Source organism: Pan paniscus, chromosome 7, assembly GCF_029289425.2.
Source record: "Pan paniscus chromosome 7, NHGRI_mPanPan1-v2.0_pri, whole genome shotgun sequence".
Classification (NCBI taxonomy): domain Eukaryota; kingdom Metazoa; phylum Chordata; class Mammalia; order Primates; family Hominidae; genus Pan; species Pan paniscus.
The window spans coordinates 142,761,967-142,785,628 of NC_073256.2; the positions used below are offsets into that span (position 1 = coordinate 142,761,967).

The 23,662-nt window shown below is 43.0% G+C and overlaps 1 protein-coding gene across 7 annotated transcripts in view; it reads left to right on the top strand.

Annotated features, from left to right (window-relative positions):
• Window positions 1-23,662, top strand: part of NSMCE2 (NSE2 (MMS21) homolog, SMC5-SMC6 complex SUMO ligase) — a 274,220-nt gene that overhangs the window by 247,097 nt on the left and 3,461 nt on the right. For 6 of the 7 annotated variants that reach the window (XM_034966578.3, XM_014345998.3, XM_008973918.5 and 3 more), the window contains 2 exons: window positions 17,229-17,329; window positions 17,722-17,828. In XM_034966578.3, coding sequence (XP_034822469.1) covers window positions 17,229-17,329; window positions 17,722-17,828 — 208 coding nt within the window. Of the gene's footprint in view, window positions 1-17,228; window positions 17,330-17,721; window positions 17,829-22,066; window positions 23,549-23,662 lie in introns of those variants that run through there. The other variant, XM_063606893.1, reaches the window with a different exon arrangement.

Below are 23,662 nucleotides of genomic sequence, written 5' to 3' on the forward strand. Positions count from 1 at the left end.
ACTATGCTACAATCGTGGGTTTCCTTGTCTATTTCAACCCCATCCTCTGTGCCTGGGAAATGGGAGGTGGTCAGCAGACATTTACTGAAGGAAAGTTGCATGAGTCATACCTTGGGCTCCTGAATGAGGAAGAGAAAATAAATTTTCTTTAAATTTTGCTCCTGATCCTGGGAAACCATAAGCCTCCGACGTTGTAGTTTTTTAATACAGCATGACGTTTAACCATATTTAGGGCTGCGAGTTTGAGTTATCCAACCACTGTGAAAATGCTACTCGACTGTCATTGTGAAACTAGGTTAAAATTTCAAAGCCAATGCTCTTTACCGTTTAGTGACAATAGTTAGTTACGTTTCTTGGCCGTCTTTGTATTACTTCTGAAAAATAAAATAACTGAATTAGCTCTGAAAAATATGAGAAACAAGTCCTATTTTTAGTATTCCCTTCTCATCTATAAATCTGTTGTAAATTGAACATATTTGACTGCATTTTATTCTCTTTACTTGTTCCTGCTTTGCCATTTTGATCTCCTTAGATGCTGAATTATATTTTTGGAATGAAATAGTCATTGGCTTTTTTGTCATTAGCTATTTTACTATTTAATTTAGAATAAAGGACAGAATGATAAAATTAGATACAAGAGGCCACTGTGTGTCATCAAGTAACCTAATCTACTTTTGGTAACGAAAATAAAATTCTCTTTAAATAATTGCTAGCTCATTTTGAACCAGCTTTGTTCAGATGAATAGCCCTCAGTCTGGGTGAAGAGGATGAGAAACTCATCTCTCCCTCACAAGGTCTTTCCAACAATTAAAATTATCCTTTTCTCAATTTCATTCTATTGCTCCTAATTATGACCCCGATAATTAGTGTGCTAATTACATCCCCTGCATAATTTCTCTGCCTCCTTGATGTTCACCTTTCATTTATTTTTAGCCTGCCTCCTTTATTTGCTCCTGAATTCCCTGCTTACGTGTTCCCTCACTGGGCATGTGGTCGGGGGCCTCAAATTGAGAGAGAGGCTTTCCCAATCACTTTAACCAGTCACCTCTCCATATTTTTTTTTCTTTTGTCTTAAGGGAATTTTTAGCTAAGAAATAAAAGTGTAGTTAGAGTAACTGGAGAGCTGCAATCCAGCCTTGTCCTTCTGCGATGCTGCGGGAGGGGCCCTCATTACTTGGTGCGCACTCACTACCTACTGCAAGACCCAGATGTCATTCACATGCCAGGCTGTAGATTATGCTAGTGACCCAACAGCATCATCTTCATTATGGGGTGAGGAAGGTCACTATTTGGGATCTTTATATTTTCCTGTAGAATTCATAAAGCAAGTTCTGAGAGTCTTTTGCTTCTCTCTTTTTCTCCTTTCTTGCTTCCTCTGTTTTGTCCCGCTTACAACTGCAGGTAGTATGTACACTGTAGTGCTAGGAGTCAGGCCCGTAGGCTTTGAAAATGCGAAGCAAGATCAACCAGTCACCCTGCCTTGCCCTTTCAGGAACTATTTCCAGAGTTCTCCTTATGTGGTTTTTGTTACTGCGTTGATTCATCTGTTAGTTTTTTTTTTCCTCTAATGAGGGCAAAACATTTGATCCCATCTTCACAGTATCCTAATGATACAGAGAAGAAGAAAGTGATAGCCTACAGGAAATTTGACACCTATCCCCCAATTTATGGTAGAGCCAAGGTCCAGACTTAACCTACCCTCCCGAAGTCCATTCTTGTATGAAACTACAGAACAGTTGTCTCTGGGTCTTGCAGAGCACTCCTTTACTCCTTTGCAGAAGAGGTAGAGAGTGGGCAGAACCAACTTGAAGCCACCAAGGACCCTTTAGGATCGAGAGTCCATGTGCAAGGCACTGGGGATCTAGAAATGGAAAAAAAAAAAAAAAAACCTGTCTCTGCCCATGGAGCTTACAGATTAGTGGGGGAAACAGCCACACAAACAGATAATTATGAATGATGTGTTTGATATGTTAATTGCCTCAGGTGGTGGGGGCGTTAAGGGGAGACTCCTGGGGACCCCTGAGTGAGAAGTTTTCCTAGAGGAAGGCAGTGGCCTTGATAAAATGCCCTCCTGGACTGCTTCTCAGCACTCTATTTCTGTGTGGCACAGCCTAGGCTCATAGACATCACATTCTCTGTGGTTCTACTTGTGCTCACTCGTAATTGTCACCTGCCCTGGAATATGTGAGCTTTCAGTGAGAAAGAACATCTGTCCCTCTTGACACCTTTGGGTGTGGGTAAGGAAAAGAGTAAATGTTCCATGCTAAGCATATTGTCAAGCACTGTGAATGTCATGAAGGAGGAAGTTTGAAAAGTGTGATTTCTTCATGTTTACAAAATGAACAAATGACTCAGATCTGTTGTACACATTCACAAGAGCTGTGTCCTAAGCTGATCCTGATTTTGAAGTCATGTGTCTTCCTTTGCATGTGGGGAGGATTTTAAAGGGATGGAAAGTGGACAAGGAGGGGGTGGGTGAGAGGAAGGAAGGCTTAGAGGCAAGGACTTTGTTCTACGATGCTGACTCAGTGATGCCTTCCCTTGGGCTCTGCAGAAATAAAGATTTTCCTCATCTTTTAGCTCCTTCCTTCCCTCCTCCCTCCCTCCCTCTTTCCCTCCCTCTCTCTCACTTTCATTTTATTTCTTCCTTCCAGTCAGCAGGTTTTTGTGGGGTATGTTTTCTGTTAGGCTAACTTCAGACAAGACCCTGAAAACTAAGTACAGATGTCATCACAGATGAGTGTTCCTTACTCTTGGAAGTTCAGGTAGCCCTGCCTCGATTGGCTCTGACCACTTTGTCAGGCTGTGGAGCTGAGCTACATTTTGGGGGTTTCACCCACATTGTTGTTGATAGGATTGTTAGGCTTCACTAGATTTGCACCCTCGGGCTTTGATCTTTTTAATTTCTTCTGGATTGAATACCCTTTTGGGATTGTTCTCCTGACTTTTTTTTTAAACGAGTATATTGTGCCACTAGAAAGAAGAATGTTTAAATGGATCAAAAATAAATCTTGATACTCTCTATCAAATGCATGTAAAAAGGAAAAACAAGCATGTTTCATTAATACTAAGATTCCAGGGCATCTGGTAATGACAGCACTGAGTAAATCCTATGGGGCGACATATTTGATTAGATTCGGGGTCAGTGGGTGAGGGGACATACTCCAGTCATTACAATCTGAGGACAGCGCTGAGCACCGACAGATGTGACAACTTATAACACAGGTACTTCCTCCTTCACTGCACTTTATCCCAAAATAGACATCTTCAGAGGTTCTTTACCTTTTAGCCTTAAAGGATTTGAGAAGCTTTAGAAAACAAATTATGATATCAGGTCTAGATTTATTTTGTTATTAAAGTCTCACATTCTTTTTTATTTTTGTTTTTGTATTTTATTTTTGTTTGTCTAGTATTTTATTATTGTTTGTCTAGGTCTCTGAAATTAGAAGAGACAGAAGAAAACATATTATATAAATGTAAAGTATGAATTAGCCAGGCGTGTTGGCACGCGCCTATAGTCCCAGCTACTCGGGGAGCTGAGGTAGGAGGATTGCTTGAGCCCAGGAGGTCAAGGCTACAGCAAGCCCAGATTGTTCCATTGCACTCCAGGCTGGGTGACAGAGCAAGACCCTGTCTAAAAATTAAAAAAAAAAAATTAAAGTATGACATATAACCTTGTAAGGGATCCAAGAAGTTTAAAATATTACAACTGCTGCTGGGCACAGTGGCTTATGCCTGTAATCCCAGCACTTTGGGAGGCCGAGGCAGGCAGATCACAAGGTCAGGAGATTGAGACCATCCTGGCTAATTCGGTGAAACCCCGTCTCCACTAAAAAATAAAAAAAATTTAAAAAAATTAGCCGGACGTGGTGGCGGGCACCTGTAGTCCCAGCTACTCGGGAGGCTGAGGCAGGAGAATGGTGTGAACCTGGGAGGCGGAGCTTGCAGTGAGCCGAGATTGCGCCACTGCACACCAGCCTGGGGGACAGAGGGAGACTCCATCTCAAACAAACAACAAAAAAAATTACAACTGCTTTTAAGATAATACATCTAGAAAATACAAGGGATTGAAATGGTGTCATAGCCCCATCTTACCCAAATTGAAACGTTGCAGTTTTAAAGTTGAGCAATTGTAAATCTTAAAGTTCCCTTTTTTACTATGATGATCTCTGGACTTTATTTCATCATTTGTTTCAATTTGACTAATTGAATAAACAAATCCATCCACCCTCATTGCCGTCAGTCCTACTTACCTCATCAATATTATTTGGTCTCTTGAAGAGTACTAGATATAAAAAGCTCAAGCTAAATAATTACTCTCCAAATATCTCAGAAATCTTGATTCCTCTACTCCTAGTGCAAATATGCAGTAGTTATGTCACCCACACAGGATGGACTGCAACATTTCATCATCTATTCCTTCAATCTTTTTTCTATATACCGTTGTTTAAGATGAATCATGGCCAGTCACGGTAGCTCACACCTGTAAGCCCAGCACTTTGGGAGGCCGAGGTGGGCAATCACCTGAGGTCAGGAGTTTGAGACCAGCCTGGCCAACATGGTGAAACCCCGTCTCTACCAAAAATACAAAAATTAGCCAGGAGTGGTGGCATGCACCTGTAATCCCAGCTACTTGGGAGGCTGAGGCAGGAGAGTCGCTTGAACCCAGGAGGCAGAGGCTATAGTGAGCCAAGATTGCACCACTGCACTCCAGCCTGGCTGACAGAGCAAGACTTCATCTCAAAAAAAAAAAAAAAGGAAAAGAAAATTAATTGTACTACATGTACATTTTAATTTCAGTTTTTTCACCTCATGTAATGTAAGCATTTCCTCATGTTGAAGATTATTTTTAATAACTATCAGATTTTTTAAAACCAGGAAAATTCTAGAGAAACTGAGATTTTGTGAGTCATAATTCTACAGTTCTCTTAAATTCTCAGTCTTTCAGATATCTATACTTCTCCAATGTTTCTCTATTATAAAAACAACAGTAATTGAATGTCTGTCCCACCTTGGTAAAGTCAACAAACTTAAAAAAAAAAAAAAACTCCACATTTTTGACAGCCGATTACTACTGTACTTCTGTACTTTTCTGGGGACATAGATGGTTTCTGGCCAGGGAATAGAATCAGAGGTGATCGGGGGCGTAGATGGTTTCTGGCCAGGGAATAGAATCAGAGGTGATCTAAATACGTATGTGGAGTAGTTTATTTCTTCCACCAATGTGACCTCCATCGTCTTTCTTTTTGGTAATTTGCTTTTGTACAGAAGTGGAACAGAGAATGAACAATGGTATGACCTACACGGTATAATGTGGCTTTCTTTCTGGAAAATCTGTAATTAGCTCAAGGACCAAATTGTCTTATTCTAAGATGTTTGTCTTCAAAACAATCCTCTTCACTATTTTCATCTTCTTATTGTGGTAAATTTGTACATGACAGTATTCAAAGCATTCTCTTACTTCAGCAACCATTCGTTTATGAAGTTCCTGTACATTGCCTGGTTCACTGAGAACATGAAGCTGAATCAGACAGTTCCTTCCCTTAAGGAATCCACATTCTGGTAGGGAAGATAGAGAAGTAAACAAATGATTACAGTAGGTACAAAAGGTACCCTGGAGTCCTGAGGAGGACTCACTTCTACTTTAGCACCTCACAGAGGAAATGCCTGAATTGAGTCTTGGAGGGTGGTCAGAGATTGCTAGGTGAAGAGATAGCAGCAGAAGCACAAACTAATGTGCTAAATATGGGTGAACTGTAGTCAGTCTGGGATGGATATGGGGGATAGGATTGAAGTGAGTAGAGTAGGAGATGAGGATACTTACTCTGGGCCAACTAGTGAAGAGTCTTGTTGTCATGCTTAGAAGGCCATGGTCAGCCAGGCATGGTGGTTCACGCCTGTAATCCCAGCACTTTGGGAGGCCAAGACGGGCAGATCACCTGAGGGCAGGAATTCGAGACCAGCCTGCCCAACATGGCAAAACCCCGTCTCTACTAAAAATACAAAAAATTAGCTGGGCGTGGTGGCGCATGCCTGTAATCCCAGCTACTCAGGAGGCTGAGGCAGGAGAATCGCTTGAAGCCAGGAGGCAAAGGTTGCAGTGAGCCAAGATCGCACCATTGCACTCCAGCCTGGGCTACAAGAGCGAAACTCCGTCTCAAAAAAAAAAAAAAAAAAAAAGAAAAAGAAAAAGAAAAAAAAAGAAGGCCATGTCTTAGAAAGATGACCAGCTGGAATAGAAAGAATAGACTGGGGAGACTGAGGCAGAGAGCTGAATAAAGAACTTTTTTCAGTAATCCAAATTGGAAATGTTGGGGATTTGAAGTAGGACAGCAGCAGTGAAAATGAAGAGGAGGAGACAGAATCAAGATAAAGATGGAGAATGGACAGGCTATACGAACAACTTGCATGTACTGTCTTGAGTACCTGCACAGGTGGTACTTACAACTCTCTAAAATAAGAGAATGTAAGAAGATGAGTGCAAAGGGCGCTCCTTACCTTCTGATCTTTGCTTTCTTCAGACTTTACTGAGGATGTAAATAATGGAAAATTGTAGACCTTCTCAATGCTGGCTAATCAGACTTTCCCTATTATTTGGTTTTCCTAGTTCATTACCCAGATAAAAGGAATAGAATGTGTGCATTAGATTTTCTGCTTGGTGACCTAGAGATGATCATCAAGCCTTTTCTTATAAGAGGTATTAAATGCAGGTGCTCAGTTTGGGACTATTTCCAGTATTTATTGGTTTGAAGTGGATATTGTATGACCAAATCTTAACTGACGATTTTTGTCCTACCAGTTGAATGTGCTGGGTTTTGATTATTTTAAACCTAATATTTGGACAGTATTTAATAGCTGGAGGCAAATTAATAACATGATGTCAGCTGAGGACAAAGGACATGTCTGCAACAACAGTAGATAAATTATAAGCACATGATAACATGAAAGGGTATATCTTACTAAAATGTCAGCTCATTTGGAGGAAACTCTTCATTCAGTTTACTTTCAAAATCTTCAGAGGAGTGTGTTGAAAGAGTCATGGAAGTGGAAGCAGACAGAAAAAAATTGAAGATGTTGATAGTGCTGTGTCAGCTATCTACAGCTTGCTATTTGCCAGGAACCATGCTAAGAACTTTTCATACATTAACTCACTTAATCCTCAGACAGCACTATGAAGTAAGTACCATTAGTATCTCCATTTCATAGCTGAGAAGATTGAGACAAAGAAAGATGGAGTAATTTGCCCAAGAGCACCCTGCTGATAATGATAGAACCAGGCAAATCCAAGCAGGCCTCTTTCCAGAGCCCATGTTCCTAAATACTGTAATCCTCATTGTCTCAATATCCTTCCCTCTTCTTATCACACCTCCCTGGAGAGCCTGGCTGAGTCATTACCTTCTTCTAGGAGGCTCACCTTGACTCTTCCCCTACTTCCAGAGATACTTTTGTACTTTGTACAAAATGTATATATTTCACTCATCACACAGGATATAAATATTCATATCTGTCTCTCCTACCAGACCCGATCTTATTCCTCTTTGTATCTATACCTGGAATTTGATGTAGTGCATGGCACAGAGTAAGTGTTCAATAAATGCAAGTCTAGTTGAGTTAGCTTCACTTAAACAAACAGTGCTTGTCCTCAAAGAGCTTTCAATGTATCAGGAAAAGAAAGTTCCATTCACATGAAACAACAGAATAAGAAAGAAGTTTGAGCTAAAAGAGTGTGGGTATAGACAGTGGATATTATGAGATTTCAATGAAAGGAGATTGGCTATGGAGATTGTGTTGGGTGGATTGAGTTGCATTGGGTTAGATTGGATAGAGATAGCTTCACCACGTACACAGAATCTGAGATGAGGATGGATTATAGTTAAGAGAAGAAAAGGAGGAAGAACATTGATCAGAATGTTGACCTGAGGTGGCAATGAATGAAATGCTTACATTTAAGGGGGTGGTAGAGTTGTTTAGAAAATGTACGCTGAAAGATCTTCCTCATTGACCCAGATCAGACATCAGCTCCTTAGAGAGGCTGACCCTGTTCTCTCTCAAGACCTTCCTTCCACAGTATCTTGTATATGCATGACCTTCACAAGAACACTTTGCTTTGTAGGTGTCTGTTCTGTGTGACTGAGCTCCCTGAAGGCAAGGATTATTTTTCACCAATACCATGCATGTCTAGCAGATAGCAGTGGTAAAAATAATAATAATAGCAGTAACAATTTTATAATTACAGAAGTATATAATGTTGATTTTAATAAATACCTATACAAAATAAGTAACATATTGGATCCTTATTGTGTTCTAGCCATTTTTCTGATTACATTATATTAATTCAACCTGTGTTCTAGTATTTTTGTTGAAATTTATGTTTGTTGAACTTTGCCATCCTGTGAGGTTGTAACATCTAGGGAATCTTTCATTGTGTAGGTGCTATTTCATCATGATCTCCGTCTGAATTCTGCGAAATGTCTTCACATACAGCAGAGTCTTAGCTGGTACCAGGGAGTATTGGAACTGATATGGTTTGGCTGTGTCCCCACCCAAATCTCATCTTGAATTGTAGCTCCCATAATTCCCACGTGTTGTGAGAGGGCCCCAGTGGGAGATAACTGAATCATGCGGGCGGTGTCCTCCCTACTTTTCTCGTGGTAGTGAATAAGTCTCATGAGATCTGATGGTTTTATAAGGGGAAGCCCCTTTCGCTTGGTTCTCATCTCTCTTGCCTGCCGCCATGTAAGACGTCCTTTTTTTCTTCCTTCATCTTCCTCCATGATTGTGAGGCCTCTCCAGCCATGTGGAACTGTGAGTCCATTAAACTTCTTTCCTTTAAATATTACCCAGTCTTGGGTGTGTCTTTATTAGCAGCACGAGAACGGACTAATACAGGAACCTAGGATTCAGCTTCCTGCAGAAGGGAAATGACAACATGGCCCAACCAAACAGCTGGCAGTCAGGACAGGCCACCAGTCCCATGAGGAAACTGAGGTACAAAGCTGGACACCCAAGAGTACCAAGGAATGGATCTCAAAGCAAAACACACACACACACACACACACACACAGAGCTCTTAATTCCAAACCAAAAGAACTGAGCCTACTGAATATCTCTTTTTCCCCTTAAAGCCTAAGAAGTGTCTGAGTCCACAGGTGGGGTTACTGGTAGCCCCAGCTATAGGTTACTGAGTAGGAGAAACAAATCAGGAATCGGCACAGATACATACTCACATGCTATAACTAAAGAATTTCAAACTTGGAATCAATGTGCTTTTGCACAATAGCGTGACCCCCAAATTTTCCAAGCACCAGCTCAGCCTTTCCAAATAAACTGTCTTTGGAATAATGCAAGTAAAATAATATGGGCAGCCTAATAAGCATTTCAAGCAGGCAACAAATATTTGTAAAGTATTTTCTTCATATGCTACTTTCATAGTTTCAAGAGAAAAGTGCTTTTAGGAAAATGTTCAGGCTTAGGCCAGGCATGGTGACTAATGCTTACAATCCCAGAAATTTGGAAGGCCAAGGTGGGAGGATCCCTTGAGGCCAGGAGTTCAAGACCAGCCTCAGCAATATAGTGAGAGCTCGTATTTAAAAAAAAAAAAAAGAAAGAAAGAAAAGAAAAGAAATGTTCCAGCCTAATTGAAAAAGTACATAGCAATCAAATTTTATTCCCAGCTGGCATAAAACTTTCTAACTGGTAGCCAAATTTGGGATGCCTGAAGACAGACAAGTGACTAATGCTAGGGCTGTGTGTGGCCAGTACCAAATGTATTTTCTGACCACAAGACCATGTCTGGATTCTCCTTTGTAATTACCACACAGCCTACTGTAATTTTCAAGCTTATATTTACTTCCTGCCTTTGACATGTAATTCAGGGTCCAGGACTGCACCCTGAGCGAGAGTGAAGTCCTCTCTGTCATTTGGCTAAAACCTATAAAATCATCATTGTGTGAGGATGTGTGTATGTGTTTGTGTTGCCACGTCTGCTAAATATGTTAAGTGTAATCTTGTGAAAAATATGCCCACTCCTGCCTTGTTGGATGAGGCACTTTGCTTGTCAGATGTTTATTGAACACCTACTACCCTATGCCAGGGACTATTTTAGACTCTGGGAAACATCCGTGAGCAAGAGAATGAAGGCCGTGCTTTCCTGGAAGAGAACGAGGGAGGGGGAGTGGAGAAGAAAGACAGACAGAAAAATAGCACTTATGGACATGTGCTGTGTGGAGAACAAGAGTGATGTGATAGAGAAAGTCTGTGTGGCTTCTTTAGCTTGGGACATCAGAGAAGGCCTTGCCAAGGAGATGACATTTAAACTGACATTTTAAAATGACAAGAAGGAGTAGGACAGGCACAGAGCAGGAGGAAGAGCATTCCAGACAGGTTAGTGTTAAGGCCCAAAGACAGGAGGAGCTTGGCATGTTCCAGAAACAGAAAAGGCCAGTGTGCCTTGAGCACAGTGGGAGACAGGACAACTGAGCAGAGAGGTTGCGTATTAATCCATTTTCATGCTGTTGATAAAGACATACCTGAGACTGGGAAGAAAAAGAGGTTTAATGGACTTAACGTTCCACATGGCTGGGGAGGCCTCACAATCATGGCGGAAGACAAGGAAGAGCAAGTCACATCTTACGTGGTTGCTGGCAGGCAAAGAGAGAGAGAGCTTGTGCAGGGAAACTCCCCTTTTTAAAACCATCAGATCTTGTGAGACTTATTGACTATCACAAGAACAGCATGGGAAAGATCTGCCCCCATGATTCAGTTGCCTCCCATTGGGTCCCTCCCACAATATGTGGGAATTCAAGATGAGATTTGGGTGGGGACACAGCCAAACCATATTAGGTTGTCAGGGACAGAGTCACATGGGGCTGTCTAGGCCACTGCAAGAGGCAGACATGGGAGGTTGTGGCCCTTCGTGAGGGACACTAGTTAGGAAGCAACTGCAGAGGGCTGAGCAGGCGGCAGTAGTGGTTTGGACCAAGGCATGAAGTAGAGAATGAGAGAAGGGGCTGGATTTGGAATATGGTGTAGAACCAGAGTCAGCAGAACCTACTAGTGGATTGGATGTGAGGAATGAAGAAAAGGGAATAACCAAGAATGATTCCAAAGGCTTTGGCTTTGAGCAACTCGGTGGATGGTGACTGAGAAGAGGAGAACCAAAGGCAGAGCTGCTTGGCTCTTCCCTGAGTCATAACTGACTAGCCACAAAAATTGGGAACTTACATCTTGGGGTCCAATCAATGCCCTCATGACACCTCCCATCCAATTTTACATTGCTGGACTGTATTTGTAGACCTTTGGAAATACTACTTCAAACATATCCAGGGTTTCTCCTTCCTTTTGGTGTTCATTTTGTGACATAAAAAAAAAAGACATATTCGAGTTACCTAACTCTACCTTGCTCCATCCCTCATGGGTGCGCTGTAAATGTTAGTTCTTGTGCAGGCTTCCTGCTTCAGCACAGTTCTGGGGCAGCCTGGGCAGGGGCATCTGGAGGTCAAGTAGAGGTCTGAGATCAGTCCATTGGTCACAAGTTGGACAGCCGGCATATGCTTCTAACAACATCGTCTATGTATATAGAAAATAATATGACTAGTTTGCTTGTTTTTCTACTTATAGTTAGGAAAATTTTGTAACCTCTTTACTAAAGATTAAACTGATTTAATCCAATTGTTGCTTTATTATAAAGCAAATGTAGATATTTTCTACATTTGCCTTAAAAATATTGTGGGGTTGGCCGGGCATGGTGGCTCACACCTGTAATCTCAGCACTTTGGGAGGCCAAGACAGGCAGATCACTTGAGGTCAGGAGTTCGATACCAGCCTGGCCAACATGGTGAAACCCCCATCTCTACTAAAAATACACAAAATTAACCAGGCATGATGGTGGGTGCCTGTAATCCCAGCTACTTGGGAGACTGAGGCACGAGAATCATTTGAACTCAGGAGGCAGAGGTTGCAGTGAGCCGAGATTGTGCCACTGCAACTCTAGCCTGGGCAACAGAGCAAGACTCCATTTCAAAAATATATATATATAGTGGGGCTTAAATTTTCTTGCTACACAATAGGAATAACAATATAGTTATTCTTCATGGGTATTTTGTTAGGAGTAAATGAAATAATGTATATGACGTGCTTAGCACTGTAGCTGCTGTATAACATTCAGTAAATTTGAGGTATTATTATCAATGAAATAACAATTTGGGGCTGGGCGTGGTGGCTCACGCCTGTAATCCTAGCACTTTGGGAGGCCGAGGTGGGCAGATCACCTGAGGTCAGTTCGCGACCAGCCTGACCAACATGGAGAAACCCCGTCTCTACTAAAAATACAAAATTAGCCGGGGTGGTGGTGCATGCCTGTAATCCCAGCTACTCGGGAGGCTGAGGCAGGAGAATCGCTTGAACCCGGGAGGCGGAGGTTGCAGTGAGCCGAGATCACGCCATTGCACTCCAGCCTGGGCGACAAGAGTGAAAATCCATCTCAAAAAAAAAAAAAAAAAAAATTTGGGAGCAGAGGAGCTCCCAGAACCAACACACAGATTTTAATATTCAAATGAACCAGTCAGAGAAAACAGAACAACACATTGATTTATTAAATTCCTGCATCACTTTGGACAAAACCTACACTTTCTTTGTATCTCAATTGTCAGGTAAATGCGAGACTCAGGATAGATAGATAACCTCAACTTTAAAACTTCTGTGATTCTAGTAGATGATCAATATTTTCTCTCCCATTTTCCTTTTACCAGACTTATCACAAAGTTTTGTCTTTGGGGCATCTAAATCAGTATAAGTGATATTTATTGCCAGATGTGACCTTTTGTTAGCACACTGGAGAATCCCAACGCTAATGTCAATTTCTATAAATATAGATTGAGAGTGAGGAAATGTTCTGTCTCTAGGGAAGTTTAGCTATTGAGAGTCTTTCTCTTTTTAGACTCTTGGTCTGTGGTCTCTTACTCACTCGTGACATTCTTCCCCAGTCTCACTTTTGTTACCTTTTTCTTTCGTGATCACTGATGCTGGTAGCCACCTACAATTTTGAAGTTCCCCACTCAGCCTTCCCTAGTGGTAGGCATTGCATTTGAGTTGTGCTTTCTTACTTCCTCTACCTTTTGAAATTTAAAAATAGGAAAGAGCAAACAAACCCACAGTCTTTCACATCAGCTGAACTCTGTTATTCATCCAGCAGATTTTCTGGTGAATTCTCTGGCACAATGTATACAGTCAGAAACCAGCATCAGTTCAGAATAAATGGTGTACAAAATTAAGAAAGAGCTACTTTTATTTTTACTCTTAAACACACGATCAGAAATGGGAGGCAGCAGCATAGGAGGAGGCTTTGAAAAGTAAATCCAAGGGAAAGACGGCTCCTAGCCTTCTCCTTGGCTTTTCTCCTTACCTGTCCAACTTTCCCGAGCCATGATGAAGAGTCAGTGGATTGATAAAGGGACTCTCTTAGGAGTCTAACTCTTGCACTATGAATACCAAAGACAGGCCCTGAGAAGCATGAAAACCCATCATAGCCATGAGCAATATAATTTCCAGAGACCCCACCCCACAGCAAACATACTATAATATGGTACCTGCCCTATTAAATATCGTTTTAGGACGGGTGCAGTGGCTCACGCCTGTAATCCCAGCACTTTGGGAGGCTGAGGCAGGCGGATCACAAGGTCAGGAGTTCGAGACCAGCGTGGCCAACATGGCGAAACCACGTCTTCACTAAAAATACAAAAATTAGCTGGGCCTGGTGGTGGACGCCTGTAGTCCCAGCTATTTGGGAGGCTGAGGCAGGAGAATTGCTTGAACCCGGGAGGCAGAGGTTGCAATGAGCCATGATCGTGCCATTGCACTCCAGCCTGGGTGACAAGGGCAAGACTCCGTCTCAAAAAATAAAAAATAAAAAAATATATATATATAATTTTATTGCTGTCAATTTTTTTTTTTTTTTTTTTTTGAGACGGAGTCTTGCTCTGTCACTCAGGCTGGAGTGCAATGGCATGATCTCTGCTCACTGCAATCTCCACCTCCCAGGTTCAAGCAATTCTCCTGCCTCAGCCTCCTGAGTAGCTCAGGTTATAGGCGCCCACCACCACGCCCAGCTAATTTTTGTATTTTTAGTAGAGAAGGGGTTTCACCATGTTGGTTAGGCTGGTCTCGAACTCCTGACCTCAGGTGATCTGCCCACCTCGGCCTCCCAAAGTGCTGGGATTACAGGCGTGAGCCACCGCACCCAAACTTGCTGTCAAAATTTTGAAAAAATATTTGTATAATTTTGCTTTGGAAATAGGTTGGCTACCAGTAACTGATTTAATTTGTAATTGACTATTAGTTTCAGCAATTATCTTACCATACTGGGAAATTTTTATGAAGTTTATGAAGAAATAAATCCAGCCCTACATATTACTTCCAAATTATGTATTTTCGATTACCGGATCAACAATTAATGAAGTTAACTTCACATTTGCATAGACCTTTAACATTTAGTAATTTCAGTACTATTGTTATTCTGTTTTGAAGCCAACCAATGGTTTTTAAGGTCTCAGACGTTTGTTTAGCTCTCTGAAAAGCTGGAAGCCCCGAGGCACTGCACCTTAATGCCCAGTGGTTAAAAATGCTCTGACTGGTTATTCCCAAGCCCTGAGATCTTCACTGCCTTCTTCAAAGAATAAAAGCTGGTTTAGGGGACAGCAAGCTGGCATACAAATATACCAGTCTACTCCAAGAAGGTGACTCTCTAAGAAAAACAAAGTAATTGGAGGCAGAATCCCTGTGTTGCAATTAACTCACCAGGTTACCTTGAACAAGAGCTCTGCAGCCCTTTCCCTGCCCCTCAGTACAGCTTGAGCATCCCTAATCCCAAAATCCAAAACCCACAATGCTCCAAAATCCAAAACTTTTTGAGCACCTACATGACACCACAAGCAGAAAATTCCACATCTGGCCTCATGCAACAAGTACACATGAGTGTTAAAAATGCTGCATAAAATTAGCTTCAGGCTATGTGTGTAAGCTTTATATGAAACATAAATGAAATTCATGTTTAGACTTGGGTCCCACCCCCCAAGATATTTCATCATGCTTATGCAAATATTTCAAAGTCCGAAATCCGAAACACTTCTGGTCCCAAGCATTTCGGATAAGGGATACTCAACCTGTAGTGCCTTTGCAAACAAACACCTCATCTGGCCTAGGTGATGGCCCACAGTCATCAGTTCTATGGAACCGAAAGGTATGCCACACCATCTGAACCAGAAACAAGGGCTTCCTCTCACACATTGAGGAAAGCCATTTTTATGTCTGTATTATTTTGCCAAAATTAAAGAAGGAAGGGAAGGGAGAAAAGAGTAGAGAAGGGAAAGGGAAAGGAGAAGGAAGGAGAAAGGACTACACCATCAACATGTTTAGAAAGCTACTGATCTTTTGGCTGGGCCCCGTGGCTCATGCCTGTAATCCCAGCACTTTGGGAGGCCAAGGCGGGCAGATCACCTGAGGTCAGGAGTTCAAGACCAGCCTGGCCAATATGGTGAAACCCCATCTCTACTAAAAATACAAAAATTAGCCAGGCATGGTGTCGTGCACCTATACTCCCAGCTACTCAGGAGGCTGAGGCAGGAGAATCACTTGAACCTGGGAGGCGGAGGTTGCAGTGAGCCAAGATCGCGCCATTGCACTCCAGCCTGGGTGACAGAGCGAGACTCCATCTCAAAAAAAAAAAAAAAAAAAAAAAAGCTATTGATCTTTAACTTCTGTGCAAAATTACAAGTATCTTTTCTTCAGAGAGAATGGCTTTCATGTGAGATACTCCCATCATCCCATTCAAATGTTGTCTGTCATCTGTTTTTGGTTTGGTTTCGTTTGGTTTTGTTTTTCAGTTGGGGGCCAATGGGATGTAACGCAAAGAACATCAGTTTCAGAAACAGCTCATGCTCTGTTCAAAGCCAGTCCTGTCACTATCACTCAGCAGTTCTCAAAGTGCAGGCCAGGGATCTCTAGGGTGCTCCAAGGGTCTTTCAGAGTGTCCATAAGGTCAAAACTGTCTTTATAATAATAGTATGATCTCATCTGCCTGTTTCACTCTCATTCTTTTCATGAGTGAATTTTCCCAGACACTACAGGATATGTGATATTGTGACAGATTGAATGCATACGCAGATATCCAAATCCAACTGGCTGCTATGAAGCCAGACATTCAAGATATTTATAAAAATGGAAAACAATGCCATTCTTCTCATTATGTATGTCTGTGTGTATGGGGGGGGTGTTCTGGAAATATAATTTTAACTTTTAAAATGTTTATGGTAACATGTAGTGGGATTATTACTGTTATTTTTAATTTTTTGGTTTTTTTTTTGAGACAGAGTCTCGCTCTGTCACCAGACTGGAATGAAATGGCAGGATCTTGGCCCACTGCAACCTCCAACTTCTGGGTTCAAGCGATTCTCCTGCCCTAGCCTCCCAAATAGCTGGGACTACAGGCACATGCCACCATGCCCAGCTAATTTTTGTAGTTTTGGTAGAGATGGGGTTTCACCATGTTGGCCAGGATGGTCTCAATCTCTTGACCTCATGATCCGCCCACCTCAGCCTCCCAAAGTGCTGGGATTAAAGGCGTGAGCCACCGCAACCGGCCTTATTGTTATTTTTTAATGAATTTTAAATTCCTCAATCTTAATGTCTAATATGGTAAATATTGATAAATATAACCCACATAGAAAAAGCTTAAAAGAGTTCATACCTATAACTAAAAAGTTTGAGAAGCCCTGCACTACCTAATTGTAATGACTGTTTATTGATTATTGCTTTGTACCATGAGCTGTGCAAAGCATACCACATTCTTCATCTCTTTTAATCTTTGCCACAAGGCTGTAAAGCAGAGGCTTTAAAAAAGGGCACCTTGCTAGCCCAGCGTCTCACCACTGGACAAGAAAGAGATCACCAGGTCGGTTCTCTGACTCTGAAGCCACACCCTTGGTCACTTTCTCTATAACTTTAAAAAAGATTTTTTTTAACTGCTCTGAGCCTCAGTTTCCTTATCAAAAATAGTCAGAATGAGGTACCCCGTAGTGTTCTCTGAAAAGCAGAAGAGTTTCTATGCATCCAGTCCTTACATGGGGGCCAACAGCAAATGCTCCCCCAGAAACTCTTCACCTCCCTTCCTTCCATTCCTTCCTTTTCTTTGACGTTAGACCAGAGAGGCTTATCAGCTCTCCATTTTCCTCTAGGTGGTCTTCAAGCTGACAGAGAAGCTGACGGAACAGAAGGAGTGGATGAAGATATAATTGTGACCCAAAGTCAGACCAACTTCACCTGCCCCATTACAAAGGTACCGCTTCCTCCTACTTCCCCTGAAAGAAACACGATTCACTTCACAGAGGCAGAAAGGTTCCTGTTTGCTTTCTGGTTTGATTTCACTTAGGGAGTTAAGGAGGGAGTAAAGAAAAGTGCTGGGGGTTGAAGAGTATCCACGGGAGGTTCTTGGGCTGGAGAGAGCTGTCAGTCAATCATGCCCTGAAGGATCCGGGACTAAAGTCATGGCCTACAGGCCAAGTGACAGTACTGCCACTGGATTCCCTGCATTTCCTTATCTAAAGCCTAGTAATTATGTAAAGCCATGAGAATGGGAAGTTAAACATAGAAAGCTCAGGACTAGGACGAAACAGCTACTAGAAGTTGGTCATTATCATTCCTGAAAGCCCAACATCTCCTTGATTACAGGAGGAAATGAAGAAGCCAGTGAAAAATAAAGTGTGTGGCCACACCTATGAAGAGGACGCCATTGTTCGCATGATTGAGTCCAGGCAAAAGCGGAAGAAAAAGGCCTAGTGAGTGGACGCAGGGAAGGAAGTGGAGCCTTCCCTAGTGGTAGTTACTCAGAGGTGGCGTGTTCACGCTAGAGGAAGAGGCACTTCAATGTCTCTTCTAAATTCCGTTCACCTCCTGAATACTGTAAACATGGAAGTGGGCTTTCTGGAAAAACAATACATGAGGGAAAAATTAGTAATCTGTTCAGGAAGAAGCTGAGGGAACTTCAACCTCACCTTCAAAACAGAATAAGGCCAGGCAGGGTGGCTCATGCCTGTAATCCTAGCACTTTGGGAAGCCGAGGTGGGCAGATCACCTGAGGTCAGGAGTTCGAGACCAGCCTGGCCAACATGGTGAAACCCCATCTCTACTAAAAATACAAAAATTAGCCAGGCTTGGTGGCAGGTGCCTGTAATCCCAGCTACTCGGGAGGCTGAGGCAGGAGAATCTCTTGAACCCAGGAGGCAGAGGTTGCAGTGAGCCGAGATTGTGCCACTGCATTCCAACCTGGGCAACAGAGCTAGACTCTGTCTCAAAAAAAAAAAAAAGGTTTAGGTAAATTCATGGCTAACTCATGAATGATAAATTATTTTTTTAATTGGAAGTTTTGCAGAATCTTTATAAATATACATAATATATATTATATGTTATATATTGTTTTATATGTATATCATATATTATTTATCTTTATATATAATATACACACACACACATATATATATCTCACCTTCCTTCCCTTTCTCCCATGACCACGGTGGACCATGCTCTGTTCCTGTAATAACATAGAATCCTGAGTTAGCCAGACTGACTGGCATTGACTTCGTTTGGCATTTCTTGTGCTCTTATCATGGATTTGTTGCAGGAATGGAATTGCAGGTGTGACTAGTTCTCAATTGACTTCTGATAACAGTCCCTTTGATGTGTGGCTTGCTTCTCCATTGCCCAGAAATTTGCTGGTCCAGACCTAGAATTGGAATTCCCCAGCACTCCTCATCTGGGTGTGGACTTAGAGATAATATATTGGAGACTAAAGATATCTTGATGGTCATTCAGGCAAATAACTTATCCTATGTATTCTAGAAGAATAGTGGCTTTGCTGCCTAATGGTTGCAAAATGTAGACATTCTTAGTACATTTTGATCTGTTTTGAGTTTTTGAGTTAACAGTTGAAATGTCAGATTTCGGCCAGGTGCGGTGGCTCACACCTGTAATTCCAGCACTTTGGGAGGCCGAGGCGGGTGGATCACGAGGTCAGGAGATAGAGACCATCCTGGCTAACACGGTGAAACCCCGACTCTACTAAAAATAAAAAAAAAATTAGCCGGGCGTGGTGGCGGGCGCCTGCAGTCCCAGCTACTGGGGAGGCTGAGGCAGGAGAATGGCATGAACCCGGGAGGCGGAGCTTGCAGTGAGCCGAGATCATGCCACTGCACCCAGCCTGGGTCACAGAGTGATACTCTGTCTCCAAAAAAAAAAAAAAAAAAAAAAAAGAGGGAGGATTCTGGGTTGTTAAATGGCATGCTTTCTTGCTTTCTCTTTTTTTTTTTTTTTTTTTGAGACTGAGTTTCCCTCTTTTTGCCCAGGCTGGAGTGCAATGGCGTGATCTCAGCTTACCGCCACCTCCGTCTCCCAGGTTCAAGTGATTCTCCTGCCTCAGCCTCCTGAATAGCTGGTATTACAGGCATGCACCACCACGCCCAGCTAATTTTGTATTTTTAGTAGAGATGGGGTTTCTCCATGTTGGCCAGGCTGGTCTCAAACTCCCAAGCTCAGGTGATCCGCCCGCTTCGGCCTCCCAAAGTGTTGGGATTACAGGCATGAGCCATCGCGCCCGGCCATGGCATGCTTTCATTAGTTTCCTTATCCATAAATGAATGACAATCGTTGTAATCACCTCATTGGCATATTTGAAATTTAAATAAGATACATGCAAAGTACTTAAAGTAGCTGGTACACAGTAGGGCTCAGTAAAATTATCCCATCATCATCTTCAAACTTGAGCCACTATCAACATCCTCTTCGTTTTTTTCCACCATTGCTCTATAGGCATGGGAGACGAGGACAGTTTTAAAGGAGTAAGATGAGCCAACCTGGAGTTTAGGAAGTTACTCCAATAGCAATGCAGAGATGGATTAAGGAGGCATGAGGCAAAAAAAAAGTCAGTTAGGATGCTCTTACAGTGGTTTAAGTTATAGAAAATTAGAGTATAGAGATACAAGAGTGATTGTGGAGGTACAGTTAACGACATTTGACGACTGACTGAATGTAAGAGAAAGGAAGAAGCAGCGAGGGGTGGCTGACATTTCTCATCTGGGTGTCTAATACTGTCATTTGCTCATTAGCCTCCAGAGAAGGCATGAGAGAGGAACACTCTTATTGGAGGATTGTGATAGACTCAGCTCAGGTCATCCTAAATGCAAGGTCCCAGCAATACAGCCCCATGGAAGTGTCCAGGAAGTGCAGCAAATGTGAGTTTTGCAGTCAGGGGAGGACTCAGAACTATCGATGTGGATTGGGAGGTTATCAGTGTAGACGAGTCAACCCGCTCAACTACCGTCACAGATGCAGCTCTGGAACAAATGCATTCACCAGCAGAGAGCCAGCAAGGCAGGACCCGCGCCTCGCCTGTGATCTCCACAAGGCCAGAGCCCGACTTCGTTCTGCTCACTGTGATGCCTTAGCACCCTGGTGCCAACCCTCAAAAAACACTTTGTTGACCAATGAAAGGATCAATCAGTGGAAGAAGACCCCTAAAAAAGCAGTCTAAAATATAGCCAGGAGCCAGGAAGAGTGATAAGGAGTGGAGGTTCATGGGAACTTGTGGGTGGGGTGGGCAGGGTTCTGAAGGCCAGGTGCATTTGGGCAGCAGTAGATTAGAACTCAGGGCCTTCTTGAAACCAACTCCAGAAGTTTCTGATGAAGCATGAAGTCGTATCATTTCCCATGATGCACATTAGAGTGATGAGTATTTCTGGGTTCGCTTTGTTTAGAAATGTCCATGACACATTGTCTCATTTCTTCCTCCTAGATTGTTCTAGTTGTTTGTTTTTTTAGACTGGAGTTCCAGGTCCATTGTGTTCTGGGCACTGCCTGAATTTTACTGTGCAAGCTTCAGGCCCTGGGAAGGCCTTTCTGCACTGGCTTGAGTCAGAATAATATTGTTGAGACTTTAGCCCCAGCCAAGCACGGTAGTTAGAATAATTTCCTAAAATATATCTGTTAACAATAAGCCTATTTATTCTCTTAAAAATAAAGCTGCCTTATGATTTCCTTTTTTTTTTTCTTTTCTTTTTTCTTTTCCTTTTTTTTTTGAGACAGAGTCTCACTCTGTCTCCCAGGCTGGAGTACAACCTCTGCCTCCCAGGTTCAAGCAATTCTCGTGCCTCAGCCTCCCAAGTAGCTGTGATTACAGGCACATGCCATCACACCTGGCTAATTTTTGTATTTTTAGTAGAGACAGGGTTTCACCATGTTGTCCAGGCTGGTCTCGAACTCCTGGCCTCAAGTGATCTGCCCACCTTGGCCTCCCAACCTTATGATTTTCATATATTAATATTTCTAACTTGACCACAGTCACTTTTTTGCTTTTTTGTTTGAGAACAGGAAACATATTTTTAAAAGTCATATTTAAGAGCATGTAGAATAAAATGAAATTGAATAGGAATGGGTCATTCGACAGCAGAACTCCAGCTTTGTGCTTGGAATTCCTGTTTCAACACTTACCAACAAGCCATTCAACCTTTCTGCCTCAGTTTCCTCATCTGTAAAGTGGAAATAACATCAGCATCTCACAGCATTTCAGGGGCCAAAGAAATGGTAGGGAATTCCATTCTAGGTCTGGACCAGCACATTTCTTGGCAGAAGAGTAGCAAAAGCACTTAGTTGAAAGCTCTTTTGGGAGCAAAGAGCGCTAAACAAATAGCTGTAGGGTTGTTAAGACCGAGGCTGATAGAGTTGTTATCACTCCCCGTGCTGCTTAGTGACACATTATTTGACTCAGGGGTTGTAAGACAGAATTACTGTCTGTGTTGAGGTATGACAGGAATCCCTCCCACTCAGATTTCCAGAGGTCTCTATAGACCTTCTGTCTATAGCTTGTAGACTAAACCTTGGAATTCTTGGGACCCAGATCCAGGAACTCCCAGAATCATGTACTCTTGAGCATTTGCAGAGGCCAAGGTTCCCCACAGCTCTGTGGGACCCCAAGACCCGGTTCCTTTTGCTCAGCAGTCACCTTTGTGTTTGCCCTGTGCTGCAGCGAAATGCTCTGCCCGGGTAGTGCCTGGAGGTGGGGACCCAGCTGCTCCTGCGAGGCCTGAAGGGCTGACTCCTGCACAGCGATGATGCGGCAGCTGAAGATCGGGTATTGCCACACTGAACTCGCTCACCAAGATGTCGTGGGATTAATGCCGAATGCTTACGGAGACAGTTGTTTCTCCAGAGGAGGCATGCCCTGATTCAGCACTGTGGCATGATGGCCTTCTCTTATCCTTTCTGCTTTAAAAACTTGTGTTTATTGGAGTTGAAGGAGAAACAAGGTCCTTCCCAGTTCCAGCATCAACCTCGCCTCCAGGAAGTCTTCCCTGAGCCCTTATTCATGCTGGACAAAATGTCGTTAGCACCCCATGTCATGCCAACATTGTCGGTGCAGCTGGCTCCTCTCCACGAGCTTCTTGAGAGCGGAAGCTGTGGACTAGGGCAGGGACTGGTGCACGGCAGGACCTGAAGTGAACTCCCCAGTCCTTGACACACATCAGCCTGCTTATTTCTCAGCCTTATTGGACAGGCTTGTCCTCTGCCTTCATGTTCTTAAAGGGAAAAACTGAGGCACAGAGAATTTAGTCACTTACCCAGAGTGACACAGCCGGGGGTTTAAGCCCAGGTCTTTCTCACTCTTGAGCCTGCAATTCTGTCAGTAGGCCATCCAGCTCCCCTTGGGAGGGCTATTTGGTTCATGCCTCTGCCATCAGAGTCTATCTCCTCAGTGAGTTCAGACCTTGTTTGACATGGCTCACCCTGGGATCCATCCCACTGAAGTGAAGGTGGGCGCCTGCTCTGCAGCTGAGTGTGTGGTTAAGTCCATCAGACATTCTCAGCATGCTCTCATGCACTGACTAAAACCATGATGTCATCAGGAAGTCCTCCCCACCTCACTCTCCACTTCCCTCTCCACTGCTTATTCACTGTCTGGCTATGAGAGTTAAGGCCTTTGCTGGGTAGAATGGAAGAGACCAAGGCCAGGCAGTCCAAAGCAGATATTCAGGGTTATGTTTTAAGGGAGGGTCATCCCAGCAACCTACTTGGAGTTGCATTTCAATGTCATGGAAGCCAAAGTTATGATACTTGGCTTTTCTAGTCACAAAAGTGTATCCTCTTCATGATCTTAGCTGCTTATTTTCATACTTACAGACATAATTCACCAGGCACGGTGGCTCATGCCTGTAATCCCAGCACTTTGGGAGGCCAAGGCAGGTGGATCACTTGAGCTCAGGAGTTCAGGACCAGCCTGGGAAACATGGTGAAGCTCTGTCTCTACCAAAAATTTTTTAAAAATTAGCCAGGCGTGATGGTGTGCGCCTGTGGGCCCAGCTACTCAGGAGGCTGAGGTGGGAGGATTGCTTGAGCCTGGGAGGCAGAGGTCACAGTAAGCAGAGATAGTGCCACTCCAGCCTGGGTGACAGAATGAGACCCTGTCAAAAAAAGAAAGAGGAAAGAGGAGAGAAAGAAAGAAAGAGAGAGAGAGAGGGAGGGAGGGAGGGAGAGGAGGGAGGGAGGGGAGGAGGGAGGGAAGGAAGGAGAAAGGAGGAGGGGGAGGGAAGGAAAGAAGGAAGGAAGGAGAAGAGAGGAGGAGGAA